The sequence below is a fragment of the Perkinsus marinus genome (genome assembly GCF_000006405.1).
Source record: "Perkinsus marinus ATCC 50983 genomic scaffold scf_1104296932222, whole genome shotgun sequence".
In the NCBI taxonomy this organism is placed as follows: domain Eukaryota; phylum Perkinsozoa; order Perkinsida; family Perkinsidae; genus Perkinsus; species Perkinsus marinus.
The window spans coordinates 24,797-43,050 of NW_003215497.1; the positions used below are offsets into that span (position 1 = coordinate 24,797).

At 49.8% G+C, this 18,254-nt stretch overlaps 6 protein-coding genes across 7 annotated transcripts; 4 read left to right on the forward strand and 2 right to left on the reverse strand.

Annotated features, from left to right (window-relative positions):
- Nucleotides 1-189: 189 nt before the first annotated feature.
- Nucleotides 190-4,721, forward strand: Pmar_PMAR025427 (Stt3 protein, putative; the record flags this gene model as incomplete). The annotated part of the gene is made up of 21 exons (XM_002785633.1): nucleotides 190-295; nucleotides 1,312-1,427; nucleotides 1,472-1,527; nucleotides 1,571-1,681; nucleotides 1,731-1,803; nucleotides 1,852-1,966; nucleotides 2,020-2,147; nucleotides 2,194-2,252; nucleotides 2,298-2,411; nucleotides 2,541-2,701; nucleotides 2,843-2,996; nucleotides 3,046-3,147; nucleotides 3,202-3,301; nucleotides 3,357-3,424; nucleotides 3,470-3,536; nucleotides 3,582-3,702; nucleotides 3,750-3,892; nucleotides 3,941-4,060; nucleotides 4,105-4,229; nucleotides 4,278-4,396; nucleotides 4,447-4,721. The coding sequence occupies 21 exons, from the start codon at nucleotides 190-192 to the stop codon at nucleotides 4,620-4,622; spliced, it is 2,334 nt and encodes a 777-aa protein (XP_002785679.1). The 3' UTR covers nucleotides 4,623-4,721.
- Nucleotides 4,722-5,150: 429 nt separating this feature from the next.
- On the forward strand, nucleotides 5,151-5,748 carry Pmar_PMAR025428 (ribosomal protein S20, putative). The gene is made up of 3 exons (XM_002785634.1): nucleotides 5,151-5,267; nucleotides 5,322-5,454; nucleotides 5,507-5,748. The coding sequence occupies exons 1-3, from the start codon at nucleotides 5,156-5,158 to the stop codon at nucleotides 5,628-5,630; spliced, it is 369 nt and encodes a 122-aa protein (XP_002785680.1). The 5' UTR covers nucleotides 5,151-5,155; the 3' UTR covers nucleotides 5,631-5,748.
- Nucleotides 5,749-5,798: 50 nt separating this feature from the next.
- Pmar_PMAR025429 (histone deacetylase, putative) lies at nucleotides 5,799-9,930 on the forward strand. 2 transcript variants are annotated; one of them, XM_002785635.1, is made up of 25 exons: nucleotides 5,799-5,920; nucleotides 5,965-6,019; nucleotides 6,067-6,180; nucleotides 6,229-6,319; nucleotides 6,396-6,500; nucleotides 6,553-6,675; nucleotides 6,718-6,879; nucleotides 6,933-7,026; nucleotides 7,075-7,151; nucleotides 7,196-7,300; nucleotides 7,355-7,481; nucleotides 7,525-7,650; nucleotides 7,695-7,835; nucleotides 7,881-7,979; nucleotides 8,030-8,136; nucleotides 8,184-8,330; nucleotides 8,385-8,491; nucleotides 8,537-8,667; nucleotides 8,715-8,825; nucleotides 8,877-9,009; nucleotides 9,051-9,184; nucleotides 9,234-9,325; nucleotides 9,371-9,442; nucleotides 9,485-9,638; nucleotides 9,781-9,930. In XM_002785635.1, exons 1-25 carry the CDS (start codon nucleotides 5,822-5,824, stop codon nucleotides 9,916-9,918), a joined length of 2,844 nt encoding a protein of 947 aa, XP_002785681.1. In that variant the 5' UTR covers nucleotides 5,799-5,821; the 3' UTR covers nucleotides 9,919-9,930. The 2 variants fall into 2 exon arrangements, with proteins under 2 accessions (XP_002785681.1, XP_002785682.1); XM_002785636.1 differs by having other exon boundaries at nucleotides 8,537-8,825; nucleotides 9,051-9,930.
- Nucleotides 9,931-10,923: 993 nt separating this feature from the next.
- On the reverse strand, nucleotides 10,924-12,397 carry Pmar_PMAR025430 (conserved hypothetical protein; the record flags this gene model as incomplete). The annotated part of the gene is made up of 5 exons (XM_002785637.1): nucleotides 10,924-11,189; nucleotides 11,241-11,372; nucleotides 11,492-11,545; nucleotides 11,740-12,160; nucleotides 12,206-12,397. 5 exons carry the CDS (start codon nucleotides 12,395-12,397, stop codon nucleotides 10,924-10,926), a joined length of 1,065 nt encoding a protein of 354 aa, XP_002785683.1.
- A 1,102-nt stretch (nucleotides 12,398-13,499) lies between these two features.
- On the reverse strand, nucleotides 13,500-15,234 carry Pmar_PMAR025431 (conserved hypothetical protein). Its single transcript, XM_002785638.1, has 5 exons — nucleotides 15,024-15,234; nucleotides 14,539-14,974; nucleotides 14,147-14,299; nucleotides 13,967-14,098; nucleotides 13,500-13,919 (listed from the first exon to the last, which is right to left on the reverse strand). Exons 1-5 carry the CDS (start codon nucleotides 15,213-15,215, stop codon nucleotides 13,654-13,656), a joined length of 1,179 nt encoding a protein of 392 aa, XP_002785684.1. The 5' UTR covers nucleotides 15,216-15,234; the 3' UTR covers nucleotides 13,500-13,653.
- A 2,043-nt stretch (nucleotides 15,235-17,277) lies between these two features.
- On the forward strand, nucleotides 17,278-18,122 carry Pmar_PMAR025432 (hypothetical protein). The gene has a single exon (XM_002785639.1). It carries the CDS (start codon nucleotides 17,678-17,680, stop codon nucleotides 17,999-18,001), a length of 324 nt encoding a protein of 107 aa, XP_002785685.1. The 5' UTR covers nucleotides 17,278-17,677; the 3' UTR covers nucleotides 18,002-18,122.
- Nucleotides 18,123-18,254: the final 132 nt, after the last annotated feature.

The window sequence follows — 18,254 nt, forward strand, 5'->3', positions numbered from 1 at the left end:
AGTTTTGTTGTTCCTTACTACGAACTGGAAGCACACCGGCATTGCTCCTCTGGGACGCCGATAGTGCGCTGCCGGCATTACAAGCTGTTGGAATTGGCCCTTTTAGCAGACACATGCCGTGATATCAATGAGATCCCTGCTGAGCTTCTCAACTCCATATGGACGTACCTGAGTAAGCCTCGGCTTCCCATGGGTCTTCGACTGAAGACGTACGCTTCGGACGCGTATGGCGTTTGGGCCTTTGGAGGTTTGCTTCATCTCAAAGGCGAGGGCAAGATGTCGTTGGTCGGACGCTGTAATAGCAGTGTGGTGACGGTTAACTCTACGAATTTACAGCTCTCGAGAGTCCTATGCGATTTTGGGTATTTTGGACCGGTCACGAGTCAGACATTGACAACTTCTATTGGCGTCTGCACGGACGGCAAAGGAATTGCTTTCTTCAACTCCGCAGAGGCTATTTATTGGACTAATGGACTGGGCGATTCTGGTATTGTTCCAGTGACTTTGTCGTCGTCGTTGAACGGAAGGTCATCGCAAGCGTGCTTTTCGACTCGGAAACGGCGTTGGGGGTGCTTACGGTATTCCCAGGGGTTTCTATTTGCTATTGACGAGGGATCTGCCTCGGGAGGTGTAGGTGATACTATCTTCAGAATCAACAGTTATACGGGCGAATGTGACGAGATATTGCAGACTCGTTGGCGAGTGTGGTCTTTCGACGTCTACCAGTCCCCGAAATCTGGCCGTCGGCTCAGAGTAGTATATAGTTGTTTGTATCAGGATGATGGTGTCTGTGTGCGGACCCTGACGCCTGGTAGGGGCCAAGGAAGGGCTCGCATGCTACCCGTGAAATGTGTAATGGAATGTCGGTTGTTTTCTGAAGGACACCTTGCTTGTTTGGGAGGTAACTATGGCCGTACTATATCCGTAGCAGATCTCTGCACTGGAGAGGTACTATGCTCATGCGATCTGGGAATCTGGCGAGGGGTGTTGTCCATTGAAGTGGACGAGGTGTGGTATGGCAGAATATATGTCGTGAGATCGTGGGGCTCTGATGTGGACGGTGAGAAGCACTTGAAGCGCGACTTGCTCCAGCTCCAAATGGACTACCGCTGACTGGTTTCATCACGGCAGTGAGCTCATATAATAGAAGTTCTGCAACGACCTATATCATACTATCATCTCTTCGGTGTTCCTATCGAGCATCCGGCCAGGCGCTAGAGAGCATTACTTTCGTTTTGTCCATTGGGGTTTTTTGTTGATACTACCTATGAGGAAGTGTCGTTCAGTGGCTTTAGGCAATGTGCACTTCAGCAGAGCGGACCTCGTCCAGTGAGGTCGATGTGATCCTCGATGCAGTGCTCAAGAATGAGGTTACTAGGTCGGTGCAGAAGACTGGTCGTAGATGGTCACCAGTGATGGAGAAAGCGGTAGGTGTCAGTGGGCCGCTCGGTGTCGAGTTTGACTTGCTCAGATTCTGGCACTCATCTGTACGGTCTGCTTCTTCATCCGTCTATTTGCTGTTATCCGGTGAGTGTGTCCGAGAAGACTCGCTCGGTGTATTCATTCGTAGTTACGAATCCGTCATTCACGAGTTCGATCCTTACTTCAATTACCGTACTACTGAGTACCTTAGCCGTGAAGGGTTTTATGAGTTTTGGAATTGGTTCGATAACGGCAGCTGGTGAGGCTGCTGTCCACTGCCACCCCTGCCGTTGCCATTTTCCATAAAGGTACCCGCTGGGCCGTGTGATTGGTCAGACACTATACCCGGGCCTGATGACCACATCTGCGGTGTTTCACGGGGTGAGGCTGTCGACATGCCCATAGAAATTTACGCGTTCCACTTGCCAGGTTCTCAACTTTTTCGGTATATGCGTGAACGTACGTAACGTGTGCGTGTTCATGGCTCCTGTTTTCTCGGCATTCACGGCTATCGCTGCCTACCTGTTAACCAAGGAGGTCACTGGTAGGCTACCCAGGGCCGTCGATGCTGTTTGTCAGCAGTGCGGCCCCTTCCAGGACGTCCAGAGGCAGGACTATTCAGCGCCCTGTTCCTGGGTATCTGTCCGTCGTATCTGTCCCGTTCCGTGGCGGGATCGTACGATAACGAGGCGGTGGCTATCTTTGCTCTGACTAACACATTCTACGTGAGCTCTCCTTGGTGTGGTAGTGGGGACTTGGCCATTCCATCAGGTTTTTGTGAAAGCTGTCAATACTGGGAGCATGCTGTGGTCGATGTTCGCGGCAGTTGCGTAAGCTGGGATGATCATGAGTTTGCTATATGCTACTTGCCGCAGGTACTTTTATATGGTAGCCTCTTGGGGAGGGTATGTGTTTATCACCAACACTGTATCCATTTACATCTTCGCACTCTTGGTCCTCGGCAAATTCAACAAGAGGCATTATGTCGCGTAAGGATGGGAAAGATAATAGTCAACTCTAGTGCAATCGGCAATTTCGCGATTTCCATGTGTTGGCAATAGGAGTGTTAAAACTGCGTCTTCATGGTTGCCGTTATGAAGTCGTATTGGCACGATCAGGTACACCGTGTTTTATATAATTGGCACGATGTTTTGTCTGAACATTCCCTTCGTGAACTTCCAAGCTGTCACTTCCAGCGAGCACATGGCCTCCCACGGCATGTTCCTCATCAGCTCAGTGTACTGTCCCCCTTGCTACTGCCTTCCCCTAGGCCGTACTGGTACTCAGGTACATGCTAGTAGGATATCTCAGGAATATACTGCCAGAGGGAGCCTTTGCTGTAGTCTCAGCTCCTCTTGGTGTCTGCCATATAGACCACCTTTATCGTGCTGTTAGGTGATGGGCAAGCTGATGGTGGCAGCTACGGCTTTTGGCTTTTTGGGGCTCTTCATTTACCTAACCTTGACTGGGAGTAAGTCATTTGTTCTCTACTACTTGAATTGTACGTGTATACCCTCAGAGACTGCCTGGTCTGGTAGGAGTATGACTCTGTTGGATCCCACATATGCGTCGAAGTAAACGGTTACTGCTACCATCACAACATGGGGAGTAGTTTGGGTGTAGGTATATTCCTATTATAGCCTCAGTATCGGAACATCAACCAACGTCCTGGTCAAACTATATTATGGATCTTCATTATTTGCCATTCTTGGCCCCCATTGGCATGTACGGCAACAACACCAACTATAGTGTCTGGTTATTATAGTTCTTTGTTGCAAGGTACTACTGCATGAGACGTTTGTCTGATGGTTCCCTCTTCCTGGGTGTATACGGCATCCTAGCAGTCTACTTCTCGGGTGTCATGATCCGTCTCCTACTGGTGAGTTACTAATACCATCCTTCTGATACTTCCTAGCCCATTCGCTGTTCCCCAGGTTCTAGCCCCAGCAGCATCATGCCTCGCTGGTGTTGGCGCCTCGGTCGTGGCCTCCTCAGTGATGCCGTACTACGTGACCGATCCCTGCTTCATCTGAACTTCATCTTACAGGTACCTACGTGCATTCAATGATCATGTCGATGGTCCGAAGGCTAAGAAAGGAAGCAAGCTACCCTATGTGAGGAAGGTCACCGACTGCCGTAATGTTTTTATCCCATCTCAGATGCCCCGGTTCTTAGCTCTGGCGATTTTGGGGGTCCTCGGTTATCAATGTACCAACTACATCAAGCACTGTGTGTTCACCTCCTCCATGGCCTACAGCTCTCCAAGCATTGTTATGTCATGTGAGTCTACAGGTGTTGGTCCATGCTCTACAGTGCTAATGTATCAGATCAACTACGTGATGGTAGTCGTTTGATCCAGGATGACTTCAGAGAGGCTTACTATTGGTTACGCATGAATACCCCACAGGACAGCAAGATCCTTAGTTGGTGGGATTATGGATATCAGATTACCGTTATGGGCAATCGTACAGTAGGTCTTAACGTTGTGGATCTGCAATAGTAGGGTCGACCCTTGCAGGTATTGGTTGACAACAATACATGGAACAACACGCATATCGCCACTGTTGGCCTGGTATTGGCCTCGACTGAGGAGAACGCCGTGCCCATCCTCAGACGTCTTGATGTGGATTATGTCTTGGTACGACGATAACAACTGTTGCCTGGTCTTATTTTCGAGCCTAGGTGCTCTATGGTGGAGTTTCCCAATACTCGGGTGATGACATCAACAAGTTCCTTTGGCCGATTCGCATCGGTGCCGGGGTCTATCCCAACCTAATCCAAGAGTCAGACTTCATCGGGCCTCAAGGGTAGCTAGGCATGTTAAGTGGTTGTATGCATTCCCCTCATCTTCGTAGGTACCGGGTAGATCAAGCAGCAACTCCTAGAATGAGGAACTCGGTTATGTACAAGTTGTGTTATCATCGTGCTGCTGAGGTCTCGAGGGGTTATGACTCTGTTAGACAACAACAGATAGGTACTAGTTAGTGGATGCCGTCTTGAGATCAATGCTGATGATGTTCTCAGGCGTTCCCAATGTCAAGCCGAAGTACTTTGACGAGGTCTTCACATCAGAGAATTGGATCGTTCGTATATACAAGGTGAAGGAGCCTGCCAATAGAGGCGCTAAGGCCAAGACAAAGCGCAGTGTTGACCGCAAACATGAGTCGAGATTTGCTGACGATATGGATACTCTATTGTGAATGAGTACATCCAAAGATGTTCTATGTAGATGAGTAATGAACATAGAACAGCATATAGCCTTTAGTTGTTGTGATCGGCTATTACTTTTTTCTCGCTGGAAGTCCACCGAGCTTTTGTGTTAGTAAGAGTCAGTGGTGTTGAATAACACCGTGGTATTGTATTTGCCACTTGCAGATGGATATCTCTAACCTCTAAAGCAGTGGAGAGTCTTGCGAGAGCTCCTCTCGAAACCTTAATTGTACCACAGCGCAACATGATGATTCTGATCTGTTGAGAGGGCGAGCGCTTGAATTAGCGAATTAGGCCAAAATCGATCAAAATGGCGCAGCGCGATCGGCTCTCTACATGGAGAACTGATTTTACGCAACTCCCCTTCCTACTCAGTTGAGGTAATACGCGGGTCTTTAAGGGCGTCTCTGTTCACTCTCAGCTCTCGCGGTGTGTGTAGATGGGGTGTTGTTGTTGTCGGCGTTGACCGTCTCTCGTTGGAATCTACGTCTTCTGAGCCTCGTCGGACTGTTGTTCCCTCAGCATGGCATCTCCCAAGAGCGCCCAGAAAGGTTACGAGGAGGTTCCCGTCGAGGAGCCCCTCCATCACATCCGTATCACTCTCACCTCCAGGAACGTTAAGGCTTTGGAGAAGGGTAATGCTAGGGTTCGCCCTCCACCGTAGTGCTGCTATTGCAACTGCCATTTAGTGTGCTCCGAGTTGATGGCTGGTGCCCACGAGAACGAGCTTACTGTTGCTGGTCCCGTCCGCATGCCCACTAAGGTCCTCAAGATCACCACTCGTAAGTCCCCTAATGGAGAGGGTACTAACACGTGGGACAGGTAATGATCTTACTGGGTACAAGATGAACTCGCCAACACACCTTCATGTCAGATTCGAGATGCGTATCCACAAGCGTTTCATCGATCTCCAGGCCACCCCTAAGGTTGTGAAGGACATCACTTCCATCTTCATTGAGCCCGGTGTAGATGTTGAGGTCACCATTGCTCAGAGCTAAGCAGTGTTTTCGTTACCATTGCGGTGCCACCAAAAGCCTGTGATGTGTGGTTTCGTCTCAAGAAGGAGAGCCGCCATCACCCGCCACTGTTTGGAAGGGTATAACCGTTGCGGTGAAGTGTAATGTATTTGTTGTGTTGTATTATGTCTTATATAGCGGGAGAGCAACAGTAGTGGTGGTCATAATTCGTGATGACTGGGGACATTATAGCAGGGTCACAGGCTAAAATCCATAGTCTGGAGCACCCACGGAACACCTGGCTGAACGGTCGTCTTGGCCTCGTTGAGGAGGTAGGTCCTCCATGCGATGTAGCGATGGTACGGTAGGGATGTAGGTGCAGGAAGACGGCTTCGTTGTGTTCACTCTCAAGGAGCTGCATCCTCATCGAGGTGCTATAATACCATGCTCACTGACGTTATTGAGCTCACGAAATCAGGTAGCCTCCCGGAAGCCGAACCGCAACGTATTCGACTGCACTCTCGGAATTTGGAACCCTTCGCTGGTCCACAAACGGAGTTGGCGATGGAGGGCGATTTGGAAATCCATCAAGGTATGATCCGCCGCTATTGCTAGTACTGAGGTGTCGGGTCTATCTAAGGATGCAAGGCGCGGATCACTGGTCTGGTGAAACACAGCGGATTCAATGGCGTAGAATGTATAGTGGATAAGTGGCATATGGACAAGGAAAGGTACACTACTAGTCGAGTACCCCATGGGGCCGACAATAGATTGGAGCCCCTCTCATCTACTACTTCAATTGGTCAGGTGGATAGTACGTCTGCAAGGGTCTCCTGACAAGCGAGTACTTGTACGTGAGCGCAATCTACAGCTTGTGGACGGTCTCAAGAACGAAGACAAAGTTGCCAGCGAGTAATCCAACTCACTGCTGCTTTCCATATACCATCACTCGTGCCTCCCACAGGGTCCTGAAACCCCAGTTCTGGAAAGATGCAGTGCCAGACCCATCTGATCCACGTTCTCTTATCGGTCGCTACGTTAAAAGGACCTTTAGTGGTACTCCCGTGTATGGGAAGATCCTCCGATGGTAGTGTGGGCGCGCTGGTGATTACAGTATACCTCATTATAGGTATGGCCCTCGTCTGGGTTTCTTCATCCGATATGAAGACGGCGAAAGCGAGCACTGCTCGGTCAGTGCTGTGAGACGCATCATCATCCGGAGTCAAACTCCGGATATCTCTCTGCAAGACCGACGGCTGGCTGATCGGAAAATTGGAGAATACCCATCGAGGTGGCGACATTGTCGTACACGATCTGATTTACGACTGTGCCGTTGTTACTCAGTCCGTCATCAAGCTCATCATCAGAATCAGGAGAGGGACACTCTAGTACGGCACGGAAACGACGGTTGAGGTCGCCTCCCATAGCGAGGCCTAAGGTGGGGTAGCCCCTATCGCCTCTGTAGAGCTCTATCTCAGTGGTGTAGGTGCTGCGAAAGCTCTCGACAACTGAGCGTGTCCCTAGAGCTGGGCAATGGGTGGACCGTGACGACCTCCCAGCCAAGTACAGAACTGTTCTTGATCAAAGTTGATGTCATCTCCGCTCAGGTCCGTGTATGACTTGGTCAGTGATGGGCCGATCGATAGACCCTTGTTGTTGTATAATCCACTGTTCATTAAACATAATGGTGGGGCTCAGGACAAGCACGGCAGGTAGCGCTCGCCCCGGGTGTGCGATCAGCAACAATAACATTTGCGGTACTTCAGATGGGTACGCAGTATCAAACGAGTGTTGCAGACTCGAAAACGTTATATCGTGCCAGACTGTAAGGAATCTCTATGGGACTCCTGTGCATGGGCGGACAGTGTGTCCAGTCCTGTCACCATCCCTGATGTAGACAAGACGCACCGTCGTCGAGGTGTTATCACCTATACAGGTCCTCGTTACTAACATACACTCTAAACGCTACCTCCATGATTTGGTTTCTATTGATAATTATCTACAACAACAAGTGGAGCTCAAAGACAAGCCTCTAGAGGAAATAGCCGACAGTGAGCTCCCTGTAGGACGACAGGCTCATCTCCCTCTCCTCACCATCCATCCCAGGTCGTAGATTTGTGCTCTAAACGTTGCGCCAGACTTGTCGGAAGAGCACTCACATTATGGCCAGGGGAATGCTGTATGGATCCCTATACTCTAAAGGCCGCCCTCCTCCGTTGTGGTATGATGCGGGATGCCCTTGTGGCGGTGAGGCCCTTCTGTTAGCCCCAGTTGAAGACCCTACTCAGTTAGGTCCTCTCTGGTAGTGTCCCTACAGCGTTTGTCCTGGCTCGTCCGGCATGCCATCATGTACCATATCGTGTGAAATCGGAAGATATCCACATCGAAGATGTAAGGACCGTCTCTCACAGCTTTTCCTATAGGGCCGCTGCTTCTACCAGGACATGCCCGAATTGAACGTCGTCGTCGAGTCGCCCGCCATCAAGTTCATGAACTCGCCACAGAACAAGGGTGCTAGAACTGCAGAGGGTGTGTCCATCGCTGGGATGTACGGCGCTGATGTTGCGGGAGAGGCAGTCACATATAAGTTGCCAGATGTGAAGGGTGTCGAGAGCAAGCTGATAACGATTACATGCTCAATTGTGACCGGGAGGGCTGCAGTAAGAGTTGGCATGTATACTGCCTCCCCGACCCTCTGCCGAAATCCATCCTAAAGAGGCCGGAGTTCATGTCTAGAAATTGGTAAGCAATTGGTGTCGACGTGCTTCCCTCAGTTGTTCATGATGGTGTCCTGAGGTACTGTCCAGCTTGTCTGGAGGCTCCTGGGCTCATCAAGCCGCAGGAAGCTGATGAGATGAGAGCATTCGTGGCCTCGTTAGTGGAGAACTCTGTGGATGAATCGGGCAAGTTTTGGTATGGCCACAGGATATGTTATTTCTCGGTGATAGTGATTCCCGGCATGAACCTAGCGAGCTCAGAACTGGATGATGATGCTGTGGATTCCGACATTGCTCAGTCGGACATGTCCGAGAACGCCCCCTTGATGGGTTCTGCCATGAACATCAAGCCTGGTGACGAGGTGATCCATACCCGTCGCCGTTATAGTCGAGACCTTCCTTTGCGTAGTTGTCTCTGGGCTTCTGTTTCGTCAACGCCGTTGCATACGCCATTAAGGTGGCGCAAGCGGCGGCGGTCCACGAGGGCCGTAGAATTAAATTTGCGATACTAGACGTCGACGTAAGATGACGATCTGGATAGGAGGCCGATTGTTGAAGGCTGCCACGTTAGGTCCATCATGGTAACGGTAACGAGTCTGCTTTCTATCGAGATGCGGACGTCTTGCACATGTCAATCCATCGATGGGGTAAATCCCGAGATGGTGGTATCATCATGCCGGGCACGGGGGCCCATACGGACCTTGGTGAGTGATAAACGATAACATCTCTCGAAGATTGGAAACAGGTCGGCAAGCATCTGGTGCCCGTGGGATGAACCTCAATTTCGAAATGCGAGAAGGCGATGGTGATAGGGAATACACTGATGTGGTGACCCAGATCACTCGCCCGGTCCTGGAGCAATGGAAGCCCGATATATTAGTAGGGTCCAGGTCTGCAAGGAGACTTTTGAACCTTCGTCGTGGCTCAGTTGTTGCTATGTGGTTTCGATGCGCTCGACCATTCACAGTCACAATTCAAGTTCCAGGGGCCGGGGATGGACTGTCGCTTGTCACCCGATTGGTGAGTAGACCTTCCTACAATGGCGAGACGTTCCACTATCATCAGGTATGGATGGTTGTATCCATATGTGGCCTCCTGCCTCGACCACGGTAAAGTAATATGCTGCGCGGAAGGAGGGTGAGTTCCCCATGCCCAGTAGCCTCCACCAGCCACGTCTAGATATGATCCGAAGATGACCGGTCCGGCCGGGGGTAGTCTAGTCCGCAGCATTCTGGACTATACTGAAGCTACACGTAATGCGGAAGATCTAGATAAAGCTCGTCGAGCAGCGCTGGAGTCTCTACCGAAGTGTCTCAAGCCCATAACGGACTGGGTAAGATGCTCCTCCCTCGTCGGCGCTGATGCTGGACGTGCTGAATTCTGTGTGGTTTCGGGTGGGGAAGCCCCGGCGTCATATAGACCCTTCAGGGAATGTATTGTTTCGGCTTATGATGATTGCCTTTGCATCTCTGCAGGGACGACAGCAAGTTTGGCTACGACATCTCCATACCAGAAAAGTGGTGTTCCATGAAGCTGGCTGGGCTGGCATTGACACCGAAGAGACTCTGCCTCCTCGTTCAACGGTGCCGAAAGCTTCCAACGATCAACTGTAGAAATGTTTTCATACATATACTGTGTAGTGTTCCTGAGGGGGTCACCAAATCCATGATGTTGCCACTGTTGGGAGGACTCTCGAAGTGCACTTGTATGAGCAGCAACCCATGAAAAAAACATCGTACCGAAGAAGAAACATCTGTTATTTTTCAACGGCATGCTCGTATCACTTTAACAAATTCTCCTTGCTCAGAACCCTCTGATCCAAAATTCTATCTTACAATGATTTCTCCATTCCCACGTTTATTGATCCAGGGGGCACTAATAGAGCCGCTCTACCATAGCTGCAAAGTGAGGGTAAACAGGAGGCGTGACGCGAGCGGTCGAGCGACGATGACACGACTGAATCGTGTCATCGTCGCCTTAGCAGCTTAAGTAGCCTAGCAGCAATAGACCTTAGCGAGCTTCAGAGTAGGCAAACTGTGATCTGATCCGTATCTCGCGACAGAAGCTAATACTAGAAGACACATTACTAGGACACAACATAGCATGTTTTTCGGGAAAGCGCAACACGGCAAACTGTTCCACGTATAAAACAGATGGAACTCCATTGCGGTTCAGCATATGGGATCTACTGCAATTCCAGCAGTCAGTACTGGCATTCCAATTCTTCAACGGTTAGGCAGTGCAACAGTGTCAATCTTCCATGACTCAAACGAAATACAAATGCCTCGAAATTTACTAAAGAACTACGAGGAACTCTTTCGCAGAGCAGTACAACGGACGAGGGGTGATAGGCTATAGCAACGGACCTCTGTCCAAACAAATCAGTGATCTCAACTCCCTATGTTAGAGGGAATGCTGAATACATATTAACTACACATACAGTCCGGAGTCGCCGAGTCGATAAAATCCCTGCTAGAGAACCAGTGCGCGTCACTGAGAAGCGTCAGGCTCGATCACGGGGCAACTCGGCGGAATTACGAGGAGCGATTCATGTGATTACCACAATGATCACAACATGATATACGAAATAAGATTAGAAGGAACAAGATGGGCGGCGATCAGCAGAAGTTACCGAACTGAGCAACGTCTTCGCCGTTACGGGCATCGTTTACTGCAGAAATGATACCAGTAGAAATAGTGATGATCCCGCCTATAGCCACCATAGCTGCGAGCAGTAGGACAAGTATACTGAGGCGTCCTGTCTTTGCTATTAGTTTTGCTACTATGGTCTTGCCCAATAGAGCACCAGCGAATGGTAAGACGACGATCCACAAATTCGAAGCGGGAGGAAAGTAACCACCCAATGCGAATGATAGAGCCGTTCCTGAGTGAGAACTAGTGAAGCTTGCGCTCGCATCAGAGGGTTCCTAATTACTGCTGCTCGTGGCAAATATGACAACTGTGGCAGTGGCAGTAGCCTGCTTGGGGTCGAGGCCAAGGGAGAGGACAACTCGGATGATGAAAAGTGCTCCAGCTGTCCCAATGATGGAGGAGAGCAGGCCGATGACTGACAGGAAAGGATACTGACCTCGCGAACTTAGGCGCTCGGGGAATGAATGCGATACTTGAATTTGAGAATAGGAGAAGGCCTGACAGTAGCTTGTTAGAACTAAATTCGACTCCTACCGATAGTGCTAGTCATCAGGACGAGGCCGATCTTGACAGCGCCTGGGGAGCGTTCTACGGCCACATAACAAGTAGGAATGAGAAGGAGTATGACCACTTGCAGCGCCGCGAGCCCCCAAAAAGCTACCTCACAGTATGGGATTCCAACCACACCTGAAGAGGCAACCTGTAGCCCTAGTTCGAAAGTTCTATAGGACTTTGAGCGATAGGAACAACCGTCCAAGCGCCGCAGTCTATCGGAATACTACTCTGCGTGGCCGAGTTCCCTTTGAGAGGAGGGAAAATGAGGCACACTGCCCATATCAAAGCGACGATACTTGTGTACGCTATGAGCTTCTTCCTGTTTGGCATCTCCAGAAGGGGTGGGATTTCTTGAGCCACTTCTGAGGATCTACTCGAATCAGTAGAGTCCCCCACAGGGATCTGTCTTTTAGCCCGCGTCTCTGCTTTCCACAGTTTGATGCCTTTCTTGCAGGCCATGAAGCTCCCCAGACACGCGTAACAGAAATATAAAATCAGTATGAACAGTGATGGGAGCCAGGAAAAGATGTAGACGCCGATGAGCGAGCCGATGACTGTGCATGGAATGATGAGGATTACAAAGGGCCACACTATGAGGGCCTTGGACTCGTTCCTCGCACGGTATTGCTCGAAGAAGTTGAATAGAATCTGAGAGGATGGGCCTAACGATGATGCCAGGAGGTCCGCCCTTACCGCAGCTAATGAAGCTGAGGCGATCAATGCCTGGCTCAAGGCGGTTGCCTCCTTTAGAGGAACTTTGCCGATGAGTCGAAGTACCGGGACGAATAAGACGCCACCACCGATGCCCGAGGGCATGCAGAGGAGTGCGATGACGAATATGAGGGGAGCAACTGCTCCCATGTTCTCGATTGGAGGAGCCGCCATATTACTAATTCATACACCTCCCTACAGCCAGCCTTGATGATTCCCCTAGATGATAAATGATGGCTTATGTGTGTTTCAAAACTCATCTTCGGCCGTAGATGAGGCCTGCGCCAAAATCATGATAGCAGGAGCACTGATGCACTAGATTCTCGACACAAGAGAGAGTCAATCCTTGTTAAGGCAGAAAGAAATATTTCTCCGACCAGATGAACATGATGATACTCGGGCGTAGACTGCGAGGAATTGAAATGGAATAGCTTTATTCCACTATGAGCACGTACATATACTAGCAGGTTTAGGGTAGGTTCTGTGCCTCAGAATAACACCTTTGCTAACACGTTTTTTGACAAAGCTTTGGCATTAAACACTGTCTCACTGTTAAACGTCCTCTGCTCATGGAGCGTTCTTATCTTGGCAAATTATCGCCCTTGCGAGAGCACTGACTCTATCGAGGGGGTGAGCAGGGGATCATCCAGGAGCCTATAATGTTCCCGAGGGAACTCATTTTGATTTTTCCACGGATGGCTAGGAACACATCCTTCAATGTGAATACAATCACATTAGGAACATTTCGCCGTTGTTACGAAACTCTAGGGAACGTTAATCACAAAGCTGCATGGATCCCTGGGGGTGAGTGTCACCATTATAGTGTTCACCTTGCGGTTGGATGTCTGTCAGGCAGGTCTGAATAGATTGACAAAGAGGAGAAAAGTCTCACGGGAAATCAACGGACATTATGCACGGACGAGCAAGTATATCTCATCACTCAACCCAATGCATGCATACCATGTCTTTTCCTAATCGCTGACTACCAAAACTATTTGGTCATCCTACTCAAAACTGATCGCTATAAACGTATTGTATGTGGAGCAGACCTGCTCGGTCACTGTCGAGTTTCATCGTTGATAATACCGCTCCAGTTTGGTGGATTCATGAATGACTCCCTCAAGTCGATACAAGGAACGGGGGAGTTGCGATGCGTTTCTTTCCACCCAACTGGTATATATTCATAGCAGATCTTCTCATATCAGATCTATATACCGGATCTTCTAGTGACGTACAACGCAACATGCTGTATCCATTGCTAGTGAATGAAAAGACAGAGCGAACTGATGTCTTGAAGTTGATGTTCGGTGTATCAGCAGATGGATAAAGATATCACTAGACAACAGGCAATAGACCTCACGAAAAGTGATATAAAAACAATCATCAGACTGAGGCCCTGTTTTGGTATATAATAGTCAATGAAGGGTAACTTAGCATAAAGTACCGAAACTGAGCGGGCTCTCTCCGCGTCTATACTGCGAGATGACATTCACTATCCCCGTTGTGAAGATCACCATTGCGCCTGTCATGGCTAAAGCGGCCAAAAGGAGAGCGAGGAAACTCAGTCTGCGGCTCCATAAGAGCAATCTAGATAGGAGCAAGTCGCCGAGTAAGGCCCCGAAAAACGGCAGAACTGCGATCCACATATCAGAGGCAGCGGGCAGGAAGCCCCCGAGGCCAAAAGACAACGCCAAACCTGACATGCATCCATCCTTCGCAAGGAAATTTCTACACTCCACTTACTAGAGCTTGTGATGAGCATAACGACAGAGCCTGTCGCTGCAGCTTGTTGAGGGTTTAGCTCCATGTAAAGAAGCAACGGCGTTATCAAACTCCCACCACCCTGGCCAACCAAGGCTGCTATAAAACCGATACCTATGATATTTCCAAGGACAAGTGCAGAGCTCTTGGCTGTTGCATTACAGAGCATAGCTCCTGAGAGCTTCACAGCCAATTTCAACATGGCTGCCGACTTGATAGCTACGACAAATAAACCGGGCACAGCCATCAGCATTATGCACACGATGACGGAGAGAGCCCAGTAGAGACCGGTGCAGTAAGGGATGCCAATGATACCTGAAATGGGATATTATCTGAAGACTATCGTAATGGAGATGGTTGGATGGACACTTCCCTACGATATACACCAGATCAAATTCAATCCGCGTCAGCTATATACTACAACATATGCGCTTAATTCTCCGCAGTAGTCGTCATGGTGACATCTGGCGGTCCGTTACGCAGCGAAAATGCGCGCCTCAATACACGATGAAAAGACTTGGAGAGACGAGCAGATGAAAAAGAATGTGACGTACTTGGCGTAGATGACGAGCCCAATAACAGGCGTGAGAGGATAACTGCTATCCACACAGCCAACAGAGTAGTGATGAGAATAGCCTTCTTATATTTCAGTGAAAGCGAGATGGACCGAGCTCTTGATGTCACGGACGGTAGCACTGTATCTTCAGTTACGCAGGGCGGTGGCACCACGCCTAGTTGGCCAGCACTAGACGCCCCTTCTGTCTCGGATTTCCACAAGCCTATGCCCTTCTTGAAGCCCATACATGATGCGAGAATAGCAGTGAATACATAGAGCACTAATTGGAATATTTCAGGAAGCCACGTGTAGAGATAGACCCCAAGCAAACCACCGACCACCATAGGAGGTAGCATTAATACTGCATACGGCAGATTAATAATAGACTCAACAGAACTGTTCCCATGCAATTGTATATAAACGGACGATAGAACCTGGAGAGAGCCACTGTTATCACCATCTACCCAATGCATGAGCGCTTACTTTCGCAAGAGTCGCAGAAGCCACTAAAACCTGACTAGTGGCTGCGGCATCCCTAGCAGATAACATACCTATGATATGAAGAACGGGTACGAAGAGGGTGCCTCCTCCCATACCGGGAGGGGTACATAACAATGCGATGATGAACACGAGAGGAGCCACTGCTTCTATTGATACGATAGACTCCGAACCCATTATATTAAATTGTCAAACTACAAAGCATCCATCTGTTCATGAAGAGGCGAGACCTATTTTGAACATCAATCCAATGCTCCTGGCACACTTTCTTTCTAACTTTCTATGTTGGAGCACGAGCATCTGTCTCCGAGAAGGAGGGCCTATAAGCTGCTATTCATGATTCCCCAACCGTCTACTCTCACCCCTATTCTATATCGGAGGTACAGATGGACACAAATTGTCACTATCCGCGACCATCTAAGGTCCGGAACTCCCGGAGGCCAAGTTGAGAGATTATCGTGGGGAAACGATCCTTCCCGAAAACTTCCGAGCCTCGGAATCCGAGTCAGTTGCGTATGACTTGGTCGTTCGGGCGCCCCGAGGATACAAGCCTAGGTTTAAACTTCAAGAATCGTCATTGTCAAGGAGTTGGTGGTCACCAAAGCGCAACAGACGGTATGAATCTGATCATCATCTAACACCTTGATTGCTCTGCAACACACAATGTCCCTTATGATCTCCAACACAAGCTCACTTTATGCTAATAGTTAATACTGCATGATATCCATGATCTAACAACGTCCGCACAGAGAGAGTCATAGACAATCGTAAACGTAGACAGCGAGCAAACGGATAGCTCACGCACCAAATTGGCGAGTCGTCTTCGGTGGTTGTGGGCAAGCCAAGGTTCTCCTGTACCACGACGACCGGAAAGAAGGAGACGAAGCGGGTCTCAGTCGCTGCGGATGATCTGCTGTTGATGGTCTGAACAGATATCTGAACATCGAAAAACACTCCTCTAGGTGGAGTCGTGATCTAAACAGCTCACTGCTGAGCTCCAATGATCCCTCGGTGCCCGATTGGATGCTGGAGAACAACAGGCTGATGATCATGATGAATATGGCGATGGCTAACGTGATGATGCACTGCAGTAGGATCATCTTGCGCGGTACCGGACTTGCTCGATTTCAACATCTGAAGAGAAGTGAAGCATTCGAGACATGAAGTTCATGTCATGAACGACAGAGGGCTCGGGAAAGGCGTCTCCCTCACCTTCATAGCGTCATCCATTGCCTTTTTTTCTGCCTCTCCTATTCTGGCATCTCCAGGGAGCCCATTGGAGTAGTGATGATGGTAATGATGATGATAATGGACAACTGTTGGTCCATCCTTCGGGGAGGACCGTGATTCTCCATGCACCACCAACTCCCACGCAGGTGGCTCCCTGGCCGTTGCGTACATACCAACGGGGGCAGCGCGCGTCTTCACTACGAGGGCTCGATGTGCTGGACGTCGAACTCTCTTGACCAGGTCTGACCCTGCGTGCCTTAGCCAGGGCGACGCTAGCCCGATCGAGCGCATCTTGAAGAGCCGAATCTTCCCCAACCAACCAGCCGCGAAAATTGCGCTGGATCGGAAGCTCGATATCGCTTGTGGGCGACTGGGGCCTCTCTTCTGACTCAACAGGGTGCCTGACAGCATTATTCAGATCCACGGATGGATTCCGTGAGAATTGCATGGGCATCTTAGTGACGCTTCGTATGTGATATGATATCATGGCTTTACCCTGCAGAGTTGAACTCAGGCGCCGCCTACCTATGTGCACTCGAGGTCTCGGTCTGGTCGACCTCACGGACGTCCTTCATTCCGACCTTCGATTGAGCTCCTTCACATCCTTCACTCCTGAAGATGGATAAAAACTCCTCTATTCCAATGTCCAGGGACTGTCGCCCTACACCTACCAAGAGCTCTCTCTCCAGGATGCGACACCAGAAGAAGACGATATCTTCATAGCAAGTAGAGCTGTTCCAGAAGGTATGATATCACATGCACTAGGATTGGCAGTGTCATCAGTAGTTCTTCCGATCTCTCGTAGGCTCGAGAGAGCATCACTCCTCGCACTGTCCATTCTACTACTGACTACGGCAGAGCTGCTCGCGGATGGTGGGGACCGCCTCGGCGGCGATGTCATTAGCCGTTCAGAGCCGTCATTATGGATTGATCCCACATCAGTGCAGCTGGATCTATCAAGGGAGCCATCACTAGCCGACTCGTCCGAGTCTGAATGCGAGCTATCAGACCGTTCGCTGATGATATGATTTTCCTCGACGCCATCTTTAAAGTCACCCGAGGAGGAGGAGAAGCAAGCCCACTTCCCCTTCGCAAACACGTCGTCCGCACGCAGACTATCCGTGGAAGTGCTCTCTCGTACACCGGAGTTGCTCCGTAAGGACGTGAAAATCACCGCAGTGTCATCCGTAGAACATCGTGAAGACTCGCTCCTGCCAATTCCAGGTGATTGATCGGGCTCGTCCTCATCTTCCAGGTCTATGCCTACTATTTCATGTTTCGGAGTCCCATCCGTAGACTTCTGTAACTGGCTCCGCTGCTGCCTTTTGGTACGTTCGAATGCTTCCTTCTGAGCATCTCGCTTCTGACGCCATGAGCCCGTTACCGCTCCTTTGCCAATTTCAGCGCTCATGTGTTGCCGTGTCACCACCTTCTGCTGTGGTGTCGATAGCTGTGACTTCCGACGTTCAGACTTCTCAAACTGTTGCCGACAAATCCCCTGGTGTCGCGCTATTCTATCACTAGAAAACGGTCGTTGGCAAATTGCACAAAGTGTGCGACCATTGGGAGAGGTCATCGTAAGGGAAGCCATGCTGAGACTCTTCCTAGGCCCAGCCGTCCTCTTTTTACAGTTCATTTTATGTCTTTCTAGCTCCGACCGCTTCAATGGGGTGTCACAGAAAGGACACGGCAGCTCGATGTGCTGTTGCTTCACAAGGCACGACTTGAGATGAAATCGAAGGCTTTGTGGGAAGAATTGCTGTCCGCAGCTAGGGCAGGGAACAGCCCTTGTGTGACGACCCTGAGCTATACCGGCCATGGTGTGAAGCAGGACGCTTTAATAGACGACTGAATTTGATGCAGTGAGTAGTGGTATGAGCACTTACAAGCAAGAAATCTTGCTTACTTATAAGATCTCAACGGCATTCTTTATTGTGCCGTGCCGTGGTGATGGTTTTGAAGTCGCCGAAATAGCTTTCCAGAATT